The following is a 22,812-nucleotide window of genomic DNA, read 5'->3' as shown; positions in this document are numbered from 1 at the left end:
TACTAGTTTTAGAGTCTGGAACAGAAATATCCCATTCACAGCTAAATGTTTTAGGTTCTTCTGTAATTGCAATACAAAATACTTATATTTGAAAATAGATGGTCTTTAGTAATAACTAATAACCAAATGCTCCAGTTTCTCTTTTTATTATCTAAAGAGAACAGCAGAAAGGCAAATGCTTCCCTTTTTGGACTTGTTATCCTTTAAACAAATTGTATCTCCTTCTATATTTATCTTTAACACTGTTCATAATTACACATTCCTCAAGCAGGGACTTAATGTTCAGATATATTATATTACATATTATATATTATGCATGAAAACTGGTTCATTTTTTATCTTCAAATAATGATCATCAAGCTGGTTCATTATTCATCAGAGAAAAATGAACTCTGTTCATATTTTCAGTTACAGTACATTCCTGCCCTGATCATATACGTGGACATCCATTGTCTAGATAAATGTCTGATCAAATATGACCAAGCAAAGAAATTTTCTGGAGAATCAGGCTTTTGCAGGAGAGTTCTGTCCTTTCAGTTATTATCTCTTAATTATATGTTTTTAGCTGTTCTTGGCATTTCTGGTTAAAAAACTAACACAACAGAGACAGACCAAAAGTGAGGTGAGGTTGTGATACTGTCATCAAACGTCACAGGAGTACTGCCCCACTGACCTCCAGGGTCTGAAACCCAAAGATGACAATTAAATGACAGCTCTGTTAGCTGTTTTAGTAAGATTATTTCACTAATAACACCAGCTAATGCACTAATTCCAAGTTCTGTCCAACAACTTCTGTTTCTCTGACTACCACATGTAAATGCATATACCAAACCATACAAATTCTTCCTCTAAAAACAATGAACTGATGTAATCACAAAAACAGAAGAAAAGTGAAAAAAAATGAGGTTGAGGGACAACTGAAAACTAGATTTTTTTTTCAGGATTAGAATATGAGGCTTTTTGTCTTAAATATAGATGCTAACATCTCTATTAGCAGTATTTATATTACGTATTTTAATATATATCATATGGTTTATATTATGTCCTCTTACATTTCACATATCACCTAAGTATCTGGGTACATTACAAGAAGGTATGTACTGGTTTCTGTGATCTAATATGTTCAGATAGATTAATATTTACCATGCAGAGTTTTGTTTTGATTGGAATTCCTTTCTGTTGATTTCAGATATATTCACAAGTGTTTATTTCTAGTGTAAACATAAATGCATAGTTAACTACTTCATAAACTACTGTACATATATAGTAAAAGTCATAGAATGCCTTGGCTGATTGAGAAGGAGGTGCTAAGAAAAGCAGTTATATCTTTCAGGAGTTTATTTCTCAAAATGGCCTTTAAGAAATCTTTGTGTTTTCCACAAGTTAACTATATCTTGCAGTGAGAAGTTTGACTGTGCCTGGAGAACAAAGTGGCCACCATTTTTGCCTCTCAGCTCACAAGTATTTTATTCAACCTATGCAAATGCCATTGACAGAAATTCATAAGTTTAGCTCCAGAAGTGATCATAACCTACATGTTAAGGACCCCAAGGAGCTTTATGTAGCCTTCTTTATTATCTGTCATCTACTAGGGACTTCAGGTCTTGCATTGCTGTATTCAGACAACAACATGAGACACGTGGCAGGGGTCATGCATTAGGGCTTTGGGACAAGACAGAATCTGCCTGGTGGCCCCAAACAGCAGGCATTCGCTTGCAGATCCTGCTGCACAGGAGCTTAGAATTATTGAGGAGTGCATATTAGGAGAATGAGAAACTTGTTTTTTTCTATCCTTTTCTCTTACTGTTGTTCAACATGTGTTAAGCTCTGAGATTAAGATCATGTTTGTAAGAGGTACATACAAACAACCGTATACTTTAGAATACTTCTTCCATGTACATGTATTTACCTTTCCAAAACAGAAAACCAAAGAGGAAAAAAGGAACTTCTCCTTCATTTCATATATATGAAAAAATGTACTCCGGTTGCATGAAGCTTGAGTATTCTGGCTTCCTTCAGCCAGAGAGGTCTATCCCCAAAATAGAGAAGGGTTATTAGATATTGTGATGTTATAATGTTAGAGACAGAGCCAAACTATTTGGGCATTTTGCACACCTTTTGTGTGCTACAGCTATGTAAAAACAGACCACAGTTCTTCTCCTGACCCATAGAATTGTCTGCTTTATGCTACGAAGACATTTTCTACAGCATGAGATAAATTGCAAACTATTTGGAGTACTTAGAGCAGGCAAGAGAGCTGTACGCTGCCCATTTCAGCCTCAAACTACTCTATTGTGTGAAATACTGAAAACAAACCTTCATCTGGTATCTGTAGGACATTCAAAACAACAGTCGCAGTGATAGCAAAAGACACCTCCAGCTGCAGAAAACAGACTGGGGTGTTCTCAGTTTGTGCATTTCATTGTTAGTTCTCTGCAACTGAAATACACAACTTCCTATCTCACACCGAAGAAAGACAAAGAAAATATTTGCTCACCAGTTTTATTTTTGAGGAGTCTATTATTTCCTCAATAGCTACCGACTGTTCTTTCTCCTTCATTTTTCTTTTTCGTTAAACTTGAAAATGACACCAGGGAGTGCTAGACAGAAGTTTATATACTCTTGTGAACTTTGATTCTTTCTTGGACTTTAAGACTAGTCTAGTGTAGAATGTGATTGACAAAGCATTTTCATTGATGTTATGCAGTCTTTTCAAGTTACCCAACCTAAGCAAATGAGGTTGTTAATGTTTGCTCTGTGCCTTTCTCTAAAATGGTTTTGAACTTTAGCAGATTTTATAAAATTACAAAGGTTGCCAAATGACATGGGTATTCACTAAATAAAAAATACTCGTGATTATGCAGCAGGGGGCTGCCTAGATCAGCAATACTTTATGCACCTCTAATGGAAACCTGGTTTTACTTCATGACTGAATAATCACAACAATTATTGAATAAAATACTTTGAAGGATACCTATCTGAATTTCTTCTTTCTATATGATTTCTGGGAATGGGACAGACAGCAGTTTTTGTAATCCATCCAGATGATAACCATCAGTATTTGACAAATAATTAATACAAATACAAATAATTAATGCCATGATGAGAAACTGTGACCTCAAAGACCTTGTAATAGCAGTGAGATTTTGCAGACAGAGTGCACTGTGCTTTTATCAATAGCGCCTCCATAAAATAAAAACCAGAGTTAATAGATTTAATTGGAACTTTATACCAGCTGTAGTTAACAGAACCATAAAAATTAGAGAAGGAGAACATCTATCCTGTCCTGATCTAACCTCTACTCCACTCCTGTACAACACAAGCTTTTGTCAAATGCCAAAGGAGCTCAACAAATACAAGTGAGCCACAGGCCAACTGAGGATTTCCTCCATAAGCTGTTTTCCAGCAAGAGTGACAGAAGTGGAGCAATCCCAACTGACTTGACTCCAAAGCAGACAGGAAAGCAGATTGTAGCTCCCAATCTTAGCGAAACAGTGCACTATGAACATATGAAATGAAGTCAGGCAAGTGGAGCAGCAAAGCCTAGCAGGATCCCTGGAGAGATGACCTATTGCAAGGCAAGGCCTTAGTGTAGCGCGGTGCTCCCCACTGTGCCACGTTCCCCACGTCCGGCTGGCCCGCAGATCAGCCCTGCTGTCTAACGGCTAGCAAAAACCTCTGCCTTTCTGCATGCCCAGGTGCTTTTCCTTCCCCTCTCTGCTAGTGATTTAATCCTTTTCCCAGCATATGAATACCCCATACATCAAGTCAGATTCAAAGGAGGATGAAGAAATTTGGTTAGCTTCACAGACAGACAAAGTTCCCAACAAAAGATTCGTTGGTTGTGACAGCTCTAAATCTCTGAGGGGATGTGAACTTCAAAGCACTAGTGACACCATAACGATTTCAGTATGCACTTAGAGCTGGGGCTGGTGGAAGAATTAATGCTGCTTCAAATCTTTAAGTATTTCTTTCTTTTAAAGGAAAGGACCATTTTGGAAATTGGTTTGAAGACTTTTTTTTTTAAAAAAAAATAACTTGTTTTAACAGATATTTTCTCCAGCTTTGCCTAGGCTATTCTATTCCCTGAGTGAGAATAATTCTTCAGATCACACTTATGGTGTATTTATCCTTATATAATAATAAAATCTGTGCTTCCTATTGGTTAGAAGACATTCCTTTCAGGAAACATTCCTGCTGGCAAGCTCCTTCAAGGGGATAATGAAATAAAACATTTCTTAAATATTATGAATAAATCAACATAGCCACATTTTTTTTTCTTGGCTCTATTTAGTACCGGACATTGTAAAAACTGAATTAAAAGGTTTTCCACGGAGAACCTCCCATTTTCTCCCAAGCAATCTGAAAGGAACTGCTCCATTTTTTTTAGTCATTCAATATCTACTACTCCAGCAACAATGAGCCCAGCTGACTCAACATATCACGAACTGGGCCACTGCTGGTGATTTTTTGAAGTCCAGTTTTACGGTAGTGCTCTGTCCCAAGCACTGCTCTGCACTACTCCTTAGTTCTCACCAGCAGACATCCACTTGCTCCAGAGCCTCTCTCCCCAGGCTTCTTCAAGAATACTTCTAAAAGCTCTTGCTTTCTTGTCCACCAGAACAAAAGACAACTTAGAATCCTTGGAAATGTTCACAAAATTAAATCAAAATTAAATGCAGAACATTAATATCCTCTCATTTTAGTCTCATTCCAAGTCAGTCAATCTTCTAATGCTTTTGATGTAAGTTTTAGTGGACTGCATGTCAAGTAGAGAACATTATCCCAGTAGCTGTACAGTGATTATCTGAGCAGCAGCAGTTATTTCTCAATGAAAGTTTTGGTAAAATGCCAAATGTTTTCATAGAGATCACTGTTGTGCTTGCTAACTTACTGGGTTTTCTGGTGAGTCCTAATGCTGTATACATATATTAGCAAAACAAAACAACATTTAGTAACAAGTAGAGGTTCACTAGGTCACACACTGTCAAATCACACTTTGAAAAGCACAGATATCCTATTTTTTAACTCTGCTTTCTTCACTGTGACTAATGTTCTCCACATCTGTCCCAATGTAACGTGTTTCTTATACTTCCCCTTTTCAGATATTAAGAGGAATACAGACCACAGCTTTTTAGAACTCACCCCAAATTTTTAATTATAGTGTCATATATACTTTATATTAACAGACCTGCACATTTACATTTCCTGTGTTCTGAGCATTTGGAAGTAAATAAGCTTTAAACTCACTACAGAACATTGAATAGACTGTGAGGATTTTGAATAAGAATGAAAGTCTGATAAAAATGAAAATTGTTTACTTTTCAAATGTCTGTCACCATATCTCACATACATAACATTAGTTCGCTTCTAGAACTCACTCATATATTCTTTACTTAATTTCTGTAGTGATTCCTATCAGGTCAGGAAGAGACCTGTTGTTCCTGATATGATACTTAGAGAAGAAATTAATTTCTTAAAATATAGACAAATACATTGCTGTCGGTTAGTAAATTGTTTCATAAAACTAAATTACTATGATAGGAGTAAGGAAAAATTACTGTAAATTGGTGTAATCTTCAAGGATTTTTTAAATTAAATCTTACCTTCTCCATCATGAAAAAAATGTTCATAAGAATATTTCTGATTTTATTTCAGCTATGTTTTCTGGACAAAGATACAATTGGGTTTACAAGTACTTTCAGAAGAATCAAGACTTGCATATAGGGAGAACCTAGTAATGTATTTTAGTTGAACTTCTAAAACATTATTATAAAAAGTAGGTTTCTACCATTAGAATACTGTTAAGAGCAATAGAAACACAGCCAGAGAGTTCCCTACTTTGAGCAATTCTTAAGCTGCCACCCAAAACCAGAGAGTTTTATGAAATTATGAATTTGGGACGAAACACAATAAAAGCCAGACAATCCATTCTTCAGAAGCTGTAATTATTTTAATGAGAGATGGAGGAATGTTCTTGTTTTCACTTCTCTGATTCTACTAATACATGACTGTAATTCATTAATTCAGGGTCAGACAATGAGCCTCTGAGCAATTATTCACATGAGTGGTCTCACAGAATTCAATGTCCTCATTTAATGTGTCATTTAAATGGTACATGGGTGCATCTAACTAAAACAAACATTAATTCACTGCAACACACAACAGGTAGCACTGCAAAGTCTCAGTCACTGTCTATTGAGAAAAATGAGAAAAGAAAATAACTTTGTGAATTTGGCTTGTTCAAGAAAAGATTTTGCTGAAAAAATACCCAAGTGTTTTACTACATTCTGAAATCCAGGAGAGTTAGATTTTTTCCGAATTTTAGAGATACTACTCTGCACAATTTGGGCAAATTCAAAACAACGCCAAAGAGGGAAACATCTGAGATTAAATTCTAAAAATATTCTTCATCATTATACTGGAAAACTGTTTAAAAGATTTATTTTCTACCTGCATCTCTATCTTTCTCTATTGCATAGCTCATGACCAAAATTTTGCAGGCAGATTTAGGACGCTGCCTGAAGAATGCCATAAAACCATGAGTCAAGAGCTAAGTGCCTGAAATCACCTTTTCTTTCATAGAGTTTTAGTTTTAGCCCATTTCTTTCATAGAGTTTTAGAGTGCACATTGCCAGAAGAGAAAACAGAAGAGGCAGAGACACTGCTTGATTGCTTCCACACTGACACACTTCACATGCCTTGGTGAAGGCAGGCTTCATTTTGCCATAGTATTGCACAGAGAGATTTGGAAATACACACTATTCCCTAGCTTACCTAGCAGCACGGTAATTTCCTCAGCACAAACAAAAATCTAAATACTATTACCTGGCCCACAGGCATTGCAGGAGTCTCAGGTCTTTGCAAGTAAGATACCTTTAGCTAGGCCTAAAAGTCATTGCCTATTTCCTTGCTCATCAAGAGTAGAGTAGTCAATACATTTTAGAGAGATATGTCCTTCATGGCTGAAGATAAAGGCTAATGAGGCTGGAATCAGCATAGATTATCATCATCCAGTTTTAAAAGATGTTGAGGGAGTATGAGTCCAATCTAAACCCCAGAATTCATGCCTCTCATCACCATCCCATAGTATCACACCTGAAAGGATCCTCCCCTGCCTCATGTTAATTTGAGCCAAAATATTAATTCACTACCCAGGGAGCATTTCTTTGCTATGTTATGTACTGAGATAGGTATAAATTTGTCTGATTGTATTAGTTCTGTAGCTGGCATGTAAATGCCAATTATTCATGGAACTATTAATTGCCATTAATACTGGACTGTGTAGTGAGCAACACAGAGGCATAGAGATCTTATCTCCTAAGGTATTTTTGTAGCCAGTGGTGTTCTGTGCTCAGAATGTGCCTCCAGTGCATGATTAAAAGCAAGCACCTGACTCTATATTCTGAAATTAACTTTACAAATTGTCAAAGCCTGTGAAAAAACTTCTGCCTTCACCAGAGTGAAGTTTCCCTTTATTAGTACCCATTTTAAGGCCCTGAGAACAAAGTCTGTGGAAAACTGTTCCTGAGATAAATCAGTGTTGAGGGGACAAAGAACATCTCTTCTATAAGGTGTGTTGTGTTACAGCTATTGACAGGTGTCATTTTCAGAAATAGTAATACTCTGTGCATTGCTATGTCCAGAAAAGGCCCACTCTTCCTCTTTAAATGTGTAACATATATGGAAATGTAAGTAGTCTTTGTTAATCCTCTCTCATTTCTTTACAAAAAGACATTACAAAATTATAACAATTTGTTACGCTTACTCCTATACAGTGTTTAATCTGAAAAGCTGCATTTCTTATTTAGTCCTTGAAATTATTGAACTAAGTGCAACTTGCCTTTATGAAAGTCAAGAAATATAGCTCATCCTTGCTTCAGCATAAGACACTGGAGAAACTACTGTACTGTAGAAACTGTTACATGGGGAAGCTTTGACTTTTTTTAGATGAGATAGAAAGCCTTCTAGGGTCTAGAGACTCCTCTTATCCATAGTCTTGCATGGAAATCAATACCTCCAATGAGTTACGCACCAGACCTGGAGTTGAACTAGAACCCCAAATGCTATTTAGACCACTTAAAACAGCTGTGTCCTACCCCATTTGAACCCTATCCTGTAGCATTTCTTGACAAAAAAAAAAAAACAAGCAACTGAAAAGAAAGGAAAATAGTCCACTGACAGTACTGCTTTAGCCTCTGAAGTGTGACGTGTTTGAATTACTCAATGAAATTCTCTATCATAAACAGGAAGATGAAATTCCACAAAATACTTACAGTTCTTTGCATTAGTAGAGGAGTTTCAGAACAACCTATCCCTTCATCATTAAAACTTGATTCCATATTGATTATGTCTTCAATCACCTCTTCCATCTGACAAAATAATATTTCAAGACCAATCATTACAAACAATTACAGAAACAATGTTATTCTGAAAATACAGAGGAATTAACCTCAAGTATTTATTATATTAATAAAACTGAATTTCAGAAGTTTATATCTTAAAATTCAAATAATTTAATAATAATTTAACTTTTACACAATGTTCACATTTTTTAATTCCTGTGAAAACAGTTTTTGTGGTTTAGCAAGTTACTTCTTTCCTCCCGAACACCAGCCCATTCGCCTTTTTTAACCCCTTATTACAACACCAAGACCAGATGACAGGAGTGTATTGCTATGTTGTAACTGTGATCTGTCACCTTCATCAAATGTGTCATATCCACAGAGCATTGTTGCATTGGTGCAGGAAGGCTGAAAGGAACCTGTGGTTCTGCAAGAGCATGAGTCACTCAAGATTTGGGGTTGCACACTGCTCTCCAGACTCAGCAGGCAGAGGTTTGTGTTGCATTTGGCAGTACACTGGACACTTCTCCAGACAGCCTGCTGGTCCCACTTTTGTTGTAATCTCAATCAGAAACTACTGCAGCAGATGAGATGATAGTTAATTAATTGCTTGGAATGAAACAGTGAATACTTTGCAGACACATGTAGATTTGGACAAGGTACAGCATGAGTTTTCAATTATATTTTTGGTCTGTTTCCATTCACAAAATAACTTTGGGAAAGATACCATGAAGAACCCATCACTGTTAACTCTACCGTCTGCAGGAGCAGTTGACTCGTGCTCTGAGGCTTTTCAAGCAGCTCTTGGGAGCTGTCTGAAGAGCTGTAGCTGAAGGAAATGTAGAGGATCCTATGCAAAGAAAGTATCATACAGGCCAGGGACCTTTCAACACAGACATTTAGGCCACACGGCCCAGCACAGCTCATAGGTGCACACCTCTTTCTCTCTAAAAAACAAACGTGCAGTCCCAGGTGTTGTGCCCAGACTTATCCAGGAAAGTGCTGTCAGGGCCAAAAGGATGCCGAGAAATGCCAAGAATTAGACAATATGAATGACTACAGTTCACTGCACCAACCTGTGCCTTGGTGTCTTGGCTCTGTATTATTTAGTAACATAACTGTAGCCTACGCTGAACCAAAGGGCATATCTGCACTAGGAGATTACACCATGCCAGTCATCTCCCTGAAGCTCTGGGATGGGATTATTCAAATCATTGGAAAGATGCCTGTGAAGATTTTGGCCAGTGCCAACTATCACTCTCCCAGTCGTTACCAGGCACATTTCAGGAGGGTGGTTGACAAGCAGCCGTCTTGCTCTCCAGAATAGAGAGTGACGCAAGGGCAGGCATGGTTATTCCTGATCAGATACCCAAAGTGCCTGAGAACAGTTCCAGCACCCTGTGCTTGTCAGCACAAAGGTGACAACAGAGGCCTCCACAAAGGCCATCTAAAATTATCTTTGCAGAGTAGTGGCTCCATTAATCCATAAATTTGACATCAAATGTCAGTTGTCAATGCAGAAGGAATAGAGGGGCCCCAGATAAACTCTCCAGGAAGTGCTGGGTTTATTTTTTTCAGCTGCCCCATGCTTAGTTGTGTAACATCTAAATGCTCAAATGGGTCACAGTCTGTTCGTGAGGTCCTTCTGTTCTTTAAAGCCAAAGATACGATACAGCATCTCCATTTCTCATTTCTGCAGGAATTCCCCTTTTACCTAATAAGCAGTCTCTTTTGAAATCTATTGAAGTATTAAAGGCCATAATGATCTAGATCTCACAGTGACTGAGAATCTGACATTGTATAATAGCTGTACCTCTATTAAAATCTATGGTGGCACTAAAGTTAGCATATCTGTGCCCATTTACCAAGATAACCCATATATAAATATATCAGCTAACTGAAAAATGAATGGGTAATTCTTTCAGTTACATCTTTAGGGTAATCAGTATTTAACTTTGTTATGCAGCTAGGATAATACTTTTAGACAGAAATAACTCTGAAAAAAAAAGTTTTGCATTGCAAAGTACATATTCAAAGAACGTACAGCAATATATGACACATAGATAAAAAGATGCAATATTACGTTTTAAATGGCAGAAATTTACAAGCCTGATCACACAACCAGCTCTTCAAAGGCCTCAGGGGAATCACCCATGTGATCCAAAAGGGTTCAGGGAGCAAGCACTGCAACCAAAGGCCTCATGAAAGTAAGGAAAGTAATCTCTTGCCCACTACCAATACAAGGTCGGTCATGTAAAATTTCTGTCAAAGTACACAAAGCCCATTTCCCCATTCCTTTCACCAGCCCTGCCCTACCACATTTTCGTGTTCGCCTCCAAGTGCCAGCAGCTTGGTAACGGGGCTTTCTGTTGCGCCAATATCACTGATGGGAGGCATATGTCCGTTTCTTAAAATGGAGGTCACTCCCGCAGGCTGGATTGTGTGGGAGTGGGACAGGGAGAGCGTCTGGCTGGACAGCTTGGTGTCGAGGGTCAGGTACTGCTTCACCTGGTGCCTCTGGCTTTGCTGTATGTGGTATCTCGACTGATTTTCCAAGTGTGTTTGTACCTGGGAAGGAATGGAAATAATTGCTAGAGCTTCAAGTTACTAGTACCAGTATTTGCCCATATGTTCACTTAAAAATCTTCAAAATAATAGATTCAGCTTTAATAACACTTGGATAGAATTATTATTAATCTTAAATATTTTTTTTCAGTTTTGCACCCTTACACATTTCTTATTTTTGTACTATTTTCCTCTAACACAGTTGAATAAAACTTCTGAATAATTATCAAAGAAAAATAGAATTAGAAAAGATAAACATGATCACAAGAAAAGACCAGAAGTATGCAACACATATTTATCTTCTCATTTAAGAATAATCCTTGTGAAGTTACTGATCATCACAATCAAATCTACAAAGATACATGTACTCTAAAATTAATATCACAGTGTATTTGCTCTTTTGTACTTGAAAGAGTAAATAAATGTATAAAGAAAAACATATCCCGATCAACTTCAAGTAATATCAACAACAACAACAATCACTAGTACCTAAATCCAGATTTGGCTCACCTTATAGTAAGTATAGTCAGTTAAATGAGGCATTGCTGCACTTTGGCAAAAAACAAACAAACAAACAAACAAAAAACAAACCACAAAATAGAGTCCAAGCTATAGTGCTGGATGACTGTTCACTATCTTCGAATTGCGCAGTCTTCTTGAAGTGCCTTTTGAGTTGATAGGACTTTATAAACTGTGTGGTCATGCCGAAATGGCTAATTGAGTAGGACTTTGGGTCATCCTTTGATTACAGAGATTGACAGTTGCTACTTCAAACAGCTCCCATTTCAGATCAATGCCACATTCCTGCAATTTAACTACCAGAGGAGCACTGCATACACAAACCTCACTGTCATTTCAGCCCTGTGGCTTTCTCCTCTTCCAATGTCATGACTGGTCACAAATTTCTTGTAATAAATTTTTCTCAAGTGGCCTCTGTGTAAGCATGATTAATATTTGTTCAATAATTGCAAGACTTTCTTTGCAGCCCTTTTTACTAAAAAAAAAAAAATCAGTGATTTAAATAAACTTCTTTTTAATTCCTCTAACATACATAAGCAGAGATAAATAGCCCATAAAAGGGGCTTGCATTTAAATTACCTGTATTTTTGTACAATATTGAAGTACCTACTTTATTTTTTATCATGTTACGGTGGCATATCTAGAATTATTTAAATTATGTTTCTCTAAACTAATTTTCTAGTCATATAAAAAGATTAAGCCATGCAGTTATGATTATAATGTTAATTATTTTGATGTAAGCCTTAAAATTATTAAATAATATTCCATTAAAATATTGATATAAAATCTTACATACTCTGTTTAGTTTTTCCCCTGTTTTATGTTAGGAAGCTATGCATCCCATATAAGGTTTTAAAATTACGTATGTATCTGGGATTTACTTAAATCATTATATTACTTGTCTTGACTGAGATCTGTGTGTTAGTTTTAGAAAGTATACAATGTACTTTTAATTTATGCTCTGATTTATCATGTGCAAGGCTACATGTAAAGCCATCCCAGATCATTCAGATCCTTGTGCATCTGTTTACTCCTTCAGCTTCAGTAAGACTTATGCTCATACTGAAATTCAGACACTCAAGCAGTTTCTTAAATTAAAATCCAGACATGACATCTGCTGCACACCAGTTTAACCAGAGTATCGATCTTGGGTGAAATGCAGTGTTCTGAGGGAAAGAAAATATGTCCCATTGTATGGCCAGAGCAGGGATTTGCTGTGCACCCTTCTTTTCTGATGCTCTTTCAGAAGCACCCACAGAGACTTTGTGCTTCTGCTGGACTCTAGGGTCACTGAATGAATCCACACAAAGTGATCACTACCCAGACCCTTGCACTGCCTATAACTGATTAAAATCTCTTTCCAGCAATGCAGAGTACTGCAACCAACAGCTTTGAAAGCACAGCTTCTTCATAGGGCGTATGTGGCAGTGGGACGAATGCATAGGCTACAAATGCATCTACCACATTTCACCCCAACTACTTTTTTCTCTTAAATGAAGCTGATGATCACTTCATAATGAACAATGAACCATTGTCTTAGAAATTCTACAGGCCTACCAGAAGCATGAAATACAGAATATCACATATCTTCAAATTAAATTGGAAACATAAGAAATTTGCAGTGTAACAAATCTATATTACCTTGTTTTAAAATTTTGTTTTTGTTAAGAAGTTTTAAAAAGGAAGTGAGTTCTGCCAGAAGAAGATTGCTGAAAGGTCAATGGCTTGCTTTTTGCTTTCTCTGGACTTCAAACTGCTAGTGGGAGACCAAAACCTCTCTGCAGCCTGATTTCCTAGTGAACCACCACAGGGCCATCCTACTTGGCAAGGGGAGGATCTGTGAAAGACAATCATCTAACTGCTAACTAAGTAAAAATTCAAGTTTATTAGAAGTGCTTATTTTGTATAATAGTCTTTCAGTGCTTATATCCTATCAGTACTGTCCTGATCTCCCACAAACAGGAGAAGAATTTAAAGCTTTGCTGACGGGATGTGTTGCCATGGTTTTGGAAACCTCTCCATCCACTTTACTGTGCCAGCTGCAGTCATTACAAAGCAGAACCATTGAGGTTAAAAAGGGATCTATGCCTTGATTTTCAAAAAGTACATAAAGTTGCAATCCCTGATCATCTTTATGTATCTAAGTAAGTCTTACAAGTCAATGTTAAGAAGAAGAAGAAGTAAAGCACTTTTGAAAGTCAAACCACTATGTAAAGACAAAGCAGAGTTGGAATCCTATTTTTATAATCATACTGCTAGTGTATAATAAATGAAGAAAAAAAGTCATGCTATGCTAAAGGAATACTACTCTTGAAAGTCAAGCTCTCAAAAATTAGAAATTACTGTTAAAACTGCCTATGCAGCATGTGTGAAATAGGAGCAGAAACTCAAAACATACTAATTTCATGAAACCAGATAGTCCAGTGTCAAATACCAACTGTAATCAGTTTCTTCTCCACTGGGATGCTGGATGAGTTTTTTTATAGTATGTCATGCAGTATTAAGTATTAAGCTAAGTTTCATTTTAGGTTTTCAGAAAATTTTAGATGAAGTAAACTCTTTCAAATAACTGTTACCATAATTACAAACATTAAACATTGACTTGATTTTAAGATTCTTTCTAATGGTGTAAAAAGCATGGCTAAGCACTGGCACAGGTTGCCCAGAGAGGTCATGGAATCTCCATCTTTGGAGATTTTCAAAACTTGACTGAACTAGGCCCTGAGCACCTGAGGAAGCAAAAGAAACATAGACATAATCAGGGAAATTTGAATTGGTAGTCTAAATATTGAAACTCTGGATAATCATTATTAAGTCTGGGGGAAAAAAAATGGTATCAGATTAGGGGTTCAGTGAAATAAATGCAAAAAGCAAAATAACTGAAAGATCATTCCCACACATAAGTAACCCCACAAGTAAAACAATCCAGATCAACATGCACTTAGCTGCTTAGAGCCCTTGATCGTGTGCATGTCTTAGATCCACCAGTTAAGGTCCTTCTGCAAAAAAAAAAAAAAAAAAAAATTTTTCCTTATTTCACCCAATAATCCCTGTATAGTATCCTCCAGCAGCACCAGGAGGATAATTTTCTAGTTCCTCATCTTTTGAGGAGTTCTCATAATCTCTGAGAACATTTTATCAGAGACTATGTGAAATTTTAAGGTGAGAGTCTCTGAATCTCTCCAGTCTAGGAGTCCTCCCATATATAAAATTATTAAAGTTTCTTTGGACCATGGACCTGCAATGTTGATGCTGACACACTCTTTACTGCCACAACAGTCGGAATATAGAGTTGTCTTCTTTTTTTTTTTTTTTCCTTCTCTCTGGGTCAATGAATATTTAATCATTTGTTTAAAGCAGAACAGCTGCAAAGGAAGATCCTGAGACAGTTTTCAGGGTAAAGCATTCAAGAGCCTGGTGGCTCCATGGAACCTGGATTCTTGTCTCTGACACAAATTAAGCAGTGTGATTTGATAAAGTATATCTTCTAGATTTCAGCAGATAATTTTCTATGAAATATCTCTCTGCCTTCCATTTTTGTTTGGTGGGTTTTTTTTGTTTTTTTTTTTTGTCAAATGGATGTCCTTGCTCGTTGACATGCCTAATTTCTCAGAATCCCTAGCAGAAATAGGCACCCAGTGACCACCTGATGATCCAGATCCTGACTCAGACAAGCCTCAGACACAGCTCAGGACTTAATGGTTTCGTACTGGCACACCTGCTCTAGCTCTCAGTATAGTCAGTGACCTGACCCTTCCTGTCATATGCTCCTGAAGTTCTATAGGCTCTTTTGACCATTGTGCGTAAGGTGCAACAAGGTGAAGAATTTGTGCAGATGAAGTGCTGGTTCTCCTCCCAACCATTCTTTTGCCACGACTGTGGCTGTGTACTTTAAATGCTAATTATTTCAGATTATTTGAGGAGTGAAGGACAGCATAAAGTTCAACAGTAAATAGATTATGCTCTCCCTCCTAGTAACAGCTCTTGTCTGTTATCTGGCTTTCTGAATCATGGTGAAATTAAAGCCCATTCAGAACCAGAAACATCAAACATGCAGGGAGCCAAAAGCATCCAGTCCTAACTGAAACGTTATCATTCCACCAGAACAAAGCTAGAACAGAAATGAACACTTTGGGATGGATTTTGTAATCCACAAAATAACCCAATGCACATGTAACTGACTATACCTGTTTCTATTTTATATCTCACTGATGAGACAGTTTTGAGAACAAGAACACAACAGCCTTTCAGAATTAGAGGTGCATATTCAAACTTCTTCAATTGCTCTTTCTAATTTGAGCACACATTGTCACATTGTAAAACTGTGGTAGAGTTGTGTAACATCTTTTACCGCATTCACACTAATTTTACTTTCATTTCTAATACATTGCACAATGGCAGAAGTAGGGCTTCAGTTGTTTATTTGCATAAACTATTTTACTTCCATATTTGCTGATGAGATTTTTTTCCATTAGTAAAAGAACACCTAGCATGCCAAAAGTAAGAAAGAGAGCATATTTAGGGGATGTAAAAGATGCATGAACAATGTCAATGATATTCCAGTACGTAGCAGTGCTACATCTTGTATTGATATTCCACTAAGGGCAAGCAGATGATACCTGTACTCCCGAGCTGCTTAGCCCAACATCAGCCCTGGGTGAAATAATAGGAAAACTGAAAAGAGAGTCAATTAATAAATTATTAAAAGATAGGAATATAATTAATGCTAGTCAACATAGTTCTGTGCAAAATAAGCCTTGTCAAACAAATGTACTTCTGTTCTTTGATGAGATTTCAAGTTAGGTTGCCAAAGGTAACGATGTGGGTATAATACACTTCAACTTTTGTGTGCCTTTTGACTTAGTATCGTTCAATATTCCAATTAAAAATATAGCACTACACAATATCAATAAAGTGTGTTTTAACTGGATTAAGAGTTGGCTAACAAACATGCATAAGAAAGTAATCAGCAAAGGCTTGGCATCAGAAAGAGGGGCTTTTCAATCTTTTACTACTCAACATTTCCATCAGTGATTTGGGATTAATGAAATATAAAAATGACTAAAAAGAAGAAGTATTTTTTTGAGTAGTGATGCTGTTGAAAGAAAATATGTTCCCAGTCAGCCAAATACACATCTGCATATGCTGGGGGAAGAAATACAGGATGCAACAATGAAGAAAACTGAATGGAGAAAACACTGGAAGCAAGTCTGGAGTCTGTAAAGAATTTGGGGTCATAACAAATGAGCAACTCAGTAGGAGTGTCCACTTGATGCTATAGCAAGAAAGGGAAAATGACATAAAGGAAGTAGTGAATAGGAGCCTAGCTTTACTCTCCTTTTATTTATGGCTCAGGAGAGATCAATAATGGAATCCTAAAAATATTTCTACCCTAAATATTTTTAAAACACTGTTGGTAAAATTGAAAGGATGCAGAGAAGAACTATGGAAGCAATTGAAGACCAAGAAAAGGGTGCCTTGATTAAAGTTTAAAGAAACTCAGCTATGTTCTTGTTGTCAAATTGAAATTTGTGGGAGATGCTGAATGTGAAAGGGCCTTTCAGCTATCACAGAAAGCATGGCAAGAGCCACTGGCCACAGGCTGAAGTTAGGCAAGCTCATATCAGAAATTATGTGAATAAACAGTGAAATCCTCAAAAGGAAATACTCTAACTGCTGTGTTGTTCAAACTAAGGGTCAATGACTTTCTGGAAGAAATGCATTAGCCAAATCCAAGACACACTTTTTTTCAAACACATTCTTGGACTCAAAGCTGAGTACTGGGATAATAACCAAATGGAATACAAAAGCCTGCAATTTTAGAGGAATTACAAAGCATGGTCTAATGGCCCTTTCTGTGTTTAAATTTTATGGATTTTTGGATCTGAGAACTGGCTATTATAATTGCAACATTTTAAAAATTAAAATTAACTCTGAATTTAATAAATGTTTAAATCTCTGTTACAAAGTAATATGCTTAAATATGTCCAGCATACTGGACAGAACTCAGTACACTTTGTTACTGTTCACCATTTATGCTGGATGTTAACTTGTTCCAATGTTTTTAATAGCTTTTGAAGTAAAATTTCTCACCCTGATGAGATCACATCATTTATCATTAGTCCTGAACACAACACCTCTCTGACACTGTGTGAGTTATGGGGTTTCATGTTCTTTTCAGCCTCTGTACCAGAAAATAAGCATTTAATTATGAACTTTTAAATTATTAAAATGTTCTGTAAGTACCCAGAAAGTCTAATTTCATTTTAAGATAAGAAACATAGTCACAATATAGACTAATTTAGCTTTATTTCTGAGGCCTTTCAAATGGATTTTAAGAGTTAGGAAAAAAAAGCATTTTTAGTGATGAAATAATCCTTTTAAACTTCTATTACAAATGAACATCAGTTGTTTGTTTGTCCTGCTCTTTCTATTAAACTTTTTGAGAAAAGTATATTTGTGAAATTATTTCATAATAAAATGAAATTTCAATTTAACTTAGCAATTATACACTTCTGTTCTATCTTAAAAACTATCACCAAATAATATAGCTGTTCACTTTAATGTTTAGTTTATAAAAGCGTGTGTGATTAAGTCAATTAATTACTTAAGCTAAACACAGTAATTAATTTTTAAATGTGAATATTTTTCTTATTGGAACTTTGATCTGACTAGATGAGACCTTCCATTAATATGCATGAAGAGAGAACACAAAGCCAAAGACATCCAGTCTGGCAACTCACAGCTGTGTTTAGCTGATGCCTTACAGTAGCTTTCAAGTTAAGAAAAAAATTCTCATGTGACTCTAATGCACTATTTTTCATCTTATTTAACCTTTGACATCATATTCATCAGGAAGTAGTGAATGTTCTTTCAAGGGTGAAGAGACTGAAGAAGAAACATTTTAAAATTCTTTAACAAAGGCTGTGTCTTCAACAATGACTACTGCTTCTGTATTTTGGTATCTCAATGTCTAAAAATAGCTGGTAATTGTAAATGTGGGGTAGGATAGGAGCAGCTGGAAATTCTCCATCACACTGCCAATCATTATGAAAAGCAAGAGGAATGTGGGAGCAAAAGAACTGCGGAACAGACTTTGCAGGAACCAGTGCTGGGTAAGGAAAGTTTCTCTGTGTGGCATAGGCAGTAAACCAGCATTTCTCCCAGGGAGAGAAAGGCAGCAGAGCTCTCAGGGCTGTGGCTATTAGAGGCTAGATTTCACAGCGAGACATTCCCTGTCAAATCCCTGTACAGTCACAGGGATTTTGATAGCCTTTCCCCATTGGGGTATTCTCTAGCACTCACTGAGCATTGATGGAGCTCAGTCCTTTCAGGCATTCCTCTGTGCTAACCTCCTTATGCAATCAGAAATGAGTTGGGGGAAGCCGACTACCTGCACTGATCAGCTACAGAGACATTATCAAAGCAGGCACTTCCATTTGCGCCAGTATACCTGAGGCACTCTTGGCTTCTTAATTGAACTCCTGCAGTTAAGATACACACAGCTCTGATGGCTCCTTATCCATCACCAACTTGACTTCTGAAGAAAGGATCCCTAAGGTCTTAAGGCCAGCTTGTCATGTTTTAAAATAACAGTGAGTCTCGACGACTTTGTGGTCCTCACTGGCAGAAAAGGCTCAAGTTTTTAACATTGCACTATAAAAAACAGCCTGTAAAGTTAAGCAAAGCAAACTACAGGAAGTATTTTTACAAAACTATCCTTTGATTTAAGTTAGAATTTAACCTGAAAATCTAAACTGTGAATCAAACCAACTGCTACAGTTAATAGGCTGCACAGGCATAACAGTGGACCACATTCAAATTATGAAACCTGGGCTAATATCTTTACTTTGACTCTGCACAGTGACCCTGTCCATACTCTCATTGATTAATGATATCTGTGAATATAATAAATCTTTACTGTTCCAGTTCCTCTTTACTGTTGGTGTTATTAAAGGACAGCAAATGTGACTCTTGCATTTGAAGAGTGGAAAGGAACTTTTTGTATGGCTAGCTATGTTTAAAGAGCTAGGTCCTGATACCTTTACTTAACTACTTGTCTCTATCTCCAGAACTCATTCAAATTAGATCAATAAATAAGATTATATTAAATGGAGAAGTGACTATCACACACGTATTCAAGGAAGATCAGTTTTGAATATGGAAAGTAAAATCATCTGGTTTTTAGTTAAATATCATCTGCTAATGGACTTCTACCAGTGCAGCTCGGTCGGTCCTTGAGGAAGAAGCAAAATAGCAGCATTAAAAGTTCTGTATTTGTCAACTGCAACTAACACAGATCCATAAAAATTACAGTTATAACAGCATGGGAAATTCGTAACTAGAATGATGACATTCAGAGACTCAAGATTTTAAAAAAGAAATCTACTCTAAAATATAGGATTCATATAACACAGGCTGATACAAGGATCAGGAATAATAAAAATGCTTGCAGATGTGAAAGTTTATATTTTAATGTCAGCATTTTTAACTATTTGCCTTCAGATGAAAGCACACCCAAAAGAGTAAAAGATTACTGTATTATGAAGATCCATGTAGCCAACTTTGTTATCCATAGGTAAAGTCTAGATTATAGGTCTGACATTGGAGAGACCTTTATGTGTAGATGAGAAAGTGAGGTGGCTGAACTTCAAAATGAATGAGCCAAAAAAAGAAAGATCACTAAGATGATCTTTCCTGCTTTAGCAAATTCCTGAATAGTTTCAAAATACTCTGATTTGTTCTTTGATTTCTAATTGTTTTCATGTGACTGTTATCACTTTCTTACTTACATCTCACTTTAAGTGTTGACAGAACTCAAAGAGAAGTCAGCCTTATAAAGTATGAAGAAGGAGCATGGAGTAATAAGTTTCTTGTTTGCTAAACATATTTATGGCTCCTCAGGTGAGATGACACTTTATCATTTGAGATGCAATGATGGCAGTAATAGTCCTCCTGTTCAGTTACAGACAGCACAATAATCCTAGAAGCTAGATCTGAAAAGTGTGTCTTGCTGGTGTATAAGGATATAGACATCAAATATAATGCAGAAAAAAAAGTACAGATGGTAAACTGTGAGAGGAGAAAATAGTACTTTGGCATTTGAATATACTGGTGTTTCTCATGGTGTAGTATTCTTTTTGTCCTTACTTCTTCATTCCATTGGACAAGTAGTGTTTGCACACAAATAATGACATTTATAAAGCGCTTTCAAATAACTTTGTCATGTTTTGGCAGCACAAGCTAAAGAAGAAAAAGACAAAACTTGAGTACAGTAAGCTTACCTCTGGTGTGCTGTTCTTCTTCAAAAACAGAGCAAGTGCAAAAGGTTTAGTGATTTTGGATAAAACCACTGGGTTTACCTATTTCTAATATGAAAGATTCATGACTGTATGCCAAGGGGACTGCATCAACATCCCCAGAAAAGTGAAACGCATTGGATGAAAGGTAAGATCAGTTTGTTAAAAGTGGTAAAAATTTCACCACCAGATGACAGCACTGCTTGTTACCAACACCTTTTTGTGTGTTTCAGTCCTCCCTCGTTTTGAAAACAAACCGTATGGAGGTGTGTGCCCCCAGCCCACGCACTGCAAGAACGGAAGAAAAAAAGCTGGTGGCATAAGGTGGTTTGGTGAGGTAGTCACATCAGGGAGGCTAATCTGTTGGACTAGTTATTTTAAGTCTGTGAAGGGTTATAGCTTCTGTAAAGACACAGACAAAACCAGCTTCAGCCTAAGAAATGTTCTTTCTCTTGCTTTCCTCAGTCTCAAAAAGATAAAGAGGGCAAGGGGGGAAGCTTTCAAAGTAGGCATCTTAGGTTCAGCTTCACAACATGATTTTGTGAAAAAAAAATCAAGGCAGCAACATCATTTTGAGCCAGCTTCGGATCTGGCTGCAAAGTATACTTTCATACAAGGGAAGTAGGTTGGGTTAGCTGACAGCAGTAAGTGACGTTTCCATCAAAAAGAGGAATGGCACATCAAGGATAGCTATATGAGAAAAAAAAATAACAAAAATATTTAATATCAGTTATTAAGAGCATTTATCGTAAATCCACCTGGTCCATTTTGTGTTCAAATAGGTTTTAGGGCTGTAAGTGGTAATGAGTCTACCATGTTCATGCGTCAGGATGCTGTTGGCATCCTGTCCATGGAGTTAGAAAACATTACCTTCAGCACGTGAACACTAGCTATAAATCAGTATGTTCCTTCAGCAATACACTCCCACTTATGTTCTGAGAGTCGTAACAGTGGATTTACAGTGCAGTAATTATGTGGTTCTTGAAATATTTTAATACTTTCATAGGATTTATGTTTGCCACTATTCTTACAAATAGGAGTTCAACAAAGAGCCTGGCTGCTAGTGAAAAAAACACCTAATATTAGCAGAAATAATAATTAATATAAATTTTTACTTTAAATGGCATAATTTATTTTGAGGAGTCTTTTCTAAACTACGGTTTTGCATATTTGAGTCTGAAAATATACTTTTCAGCCTAACACTGATGAATAACTGCAGAAGAGGAGAAGGGAAGGTGAGAATTCATTCAGAGAACACTTACAGAGTATAAGGCTCCAAACACTTATGTTTGGCTGTACTCCGCAGTTGACTGGAAATCTCACAAAAACAGCATAATTGGTACTTTCAGTACTGAACTGAGCAAGCTGTCTTGCCTTTTGACATGTATTTAACCTAATCTTAGTTCACAACATGTTCCGTTCAGCAGTAACTCAATTACCCAGGAAAAAAAAAGTTAATATATTAATGACATTTCTAAGGTACAAAAGACCAAAATACAGTTCCTTTTATAATTATTTAAATTCTGAAATCAACCTTTAAAAACCTTTCAAACAAGAACTGCTATAAAACTACCATAAATAAAATCAAAAGGCAACCTAGCAGAAACAAGCACATGTCCTTCAGTGTCCTTCAGACTTCTACTTTACAGCATTTCCATTTCAATTCAGATACAACATTTTCGCACTTAGTAGACACTACAGAATAGGAGCTGGAGAAGTTATATTAGGGTGAGCTCAAACTATTCAACAGTTTTCAGTCAATATTCACTAAATAAAAACAAGTTACTTAACGAAAGATGGTTGATTTTACCGAGATGAATGAAGAGAAAGTTTAAATGAGAGTTCTGTGTGAATATGGAATTAAAGATTACTACTAGTAAGTCATTATTAAGAGCATTAATTATAAGCAGTATTGTACAGAACAAGTCTTTCAAATGCAACAGTCTTAATGTGGAAAGGAATGTACAAGTTCAAAATAAGTTGTTACAATTGCCTAGAAAAATTATTGTCATAGCTACGCATCTGTGTGAAATATTTCTGCTCCCAAAACTAATTTTTTTTAGATGAAAGTAAGACTATTTAAT

The 22,812-nt window shown here is 36.5% G+C and overlaps 1 protein-coding gene across 1 annotated transcript in view; it reads right to left on the bottom strand.

The window, feature by feature from the left end:
• TFEC (transcription factor EC) overlaps window positions 1-22,812 on the bottom strand; it is a 94,946-nt gene that overhangs the window by 23,576 nt on the left and 48,558 nt on the right. The window contains exons 2-3 of the mRNA XM_086740003.1: window positions 10,662-10,913; window positions 8,277-8,372 (exon numbers count right to left, since the gene is read on the bottom strand). Of these exons, the coding sequence (XP_086596129.1) occupies window positions 8,277-8,372; window positions 10,662-10,913 (348 nt within the window). The remainder of the gene's footprint in view (window positions 1-8,276; window positions 8,373-10,661; window positions 10,914-22,812) is intronic.

This window comes from Chlamydotis macqueenii, chromosome 1 (assembly GCF_036417535.1).
Source record: "Chlamydotis macqueenii isolate bChlMac1 chromosome 1, bChlMac1.mat, whole genome shotgun sequence".
Lineage (NCBI taxonomy): Eukaryota > Metazoa > Chordata > Aves > Otidiformes > Otididae > Chlamydotis > Chlamydotis macqueenii.
Note: the sequence above shows the minus strand (reverse complement) of the source record. Positions and strands in the feature narration are given on the sequence as shown.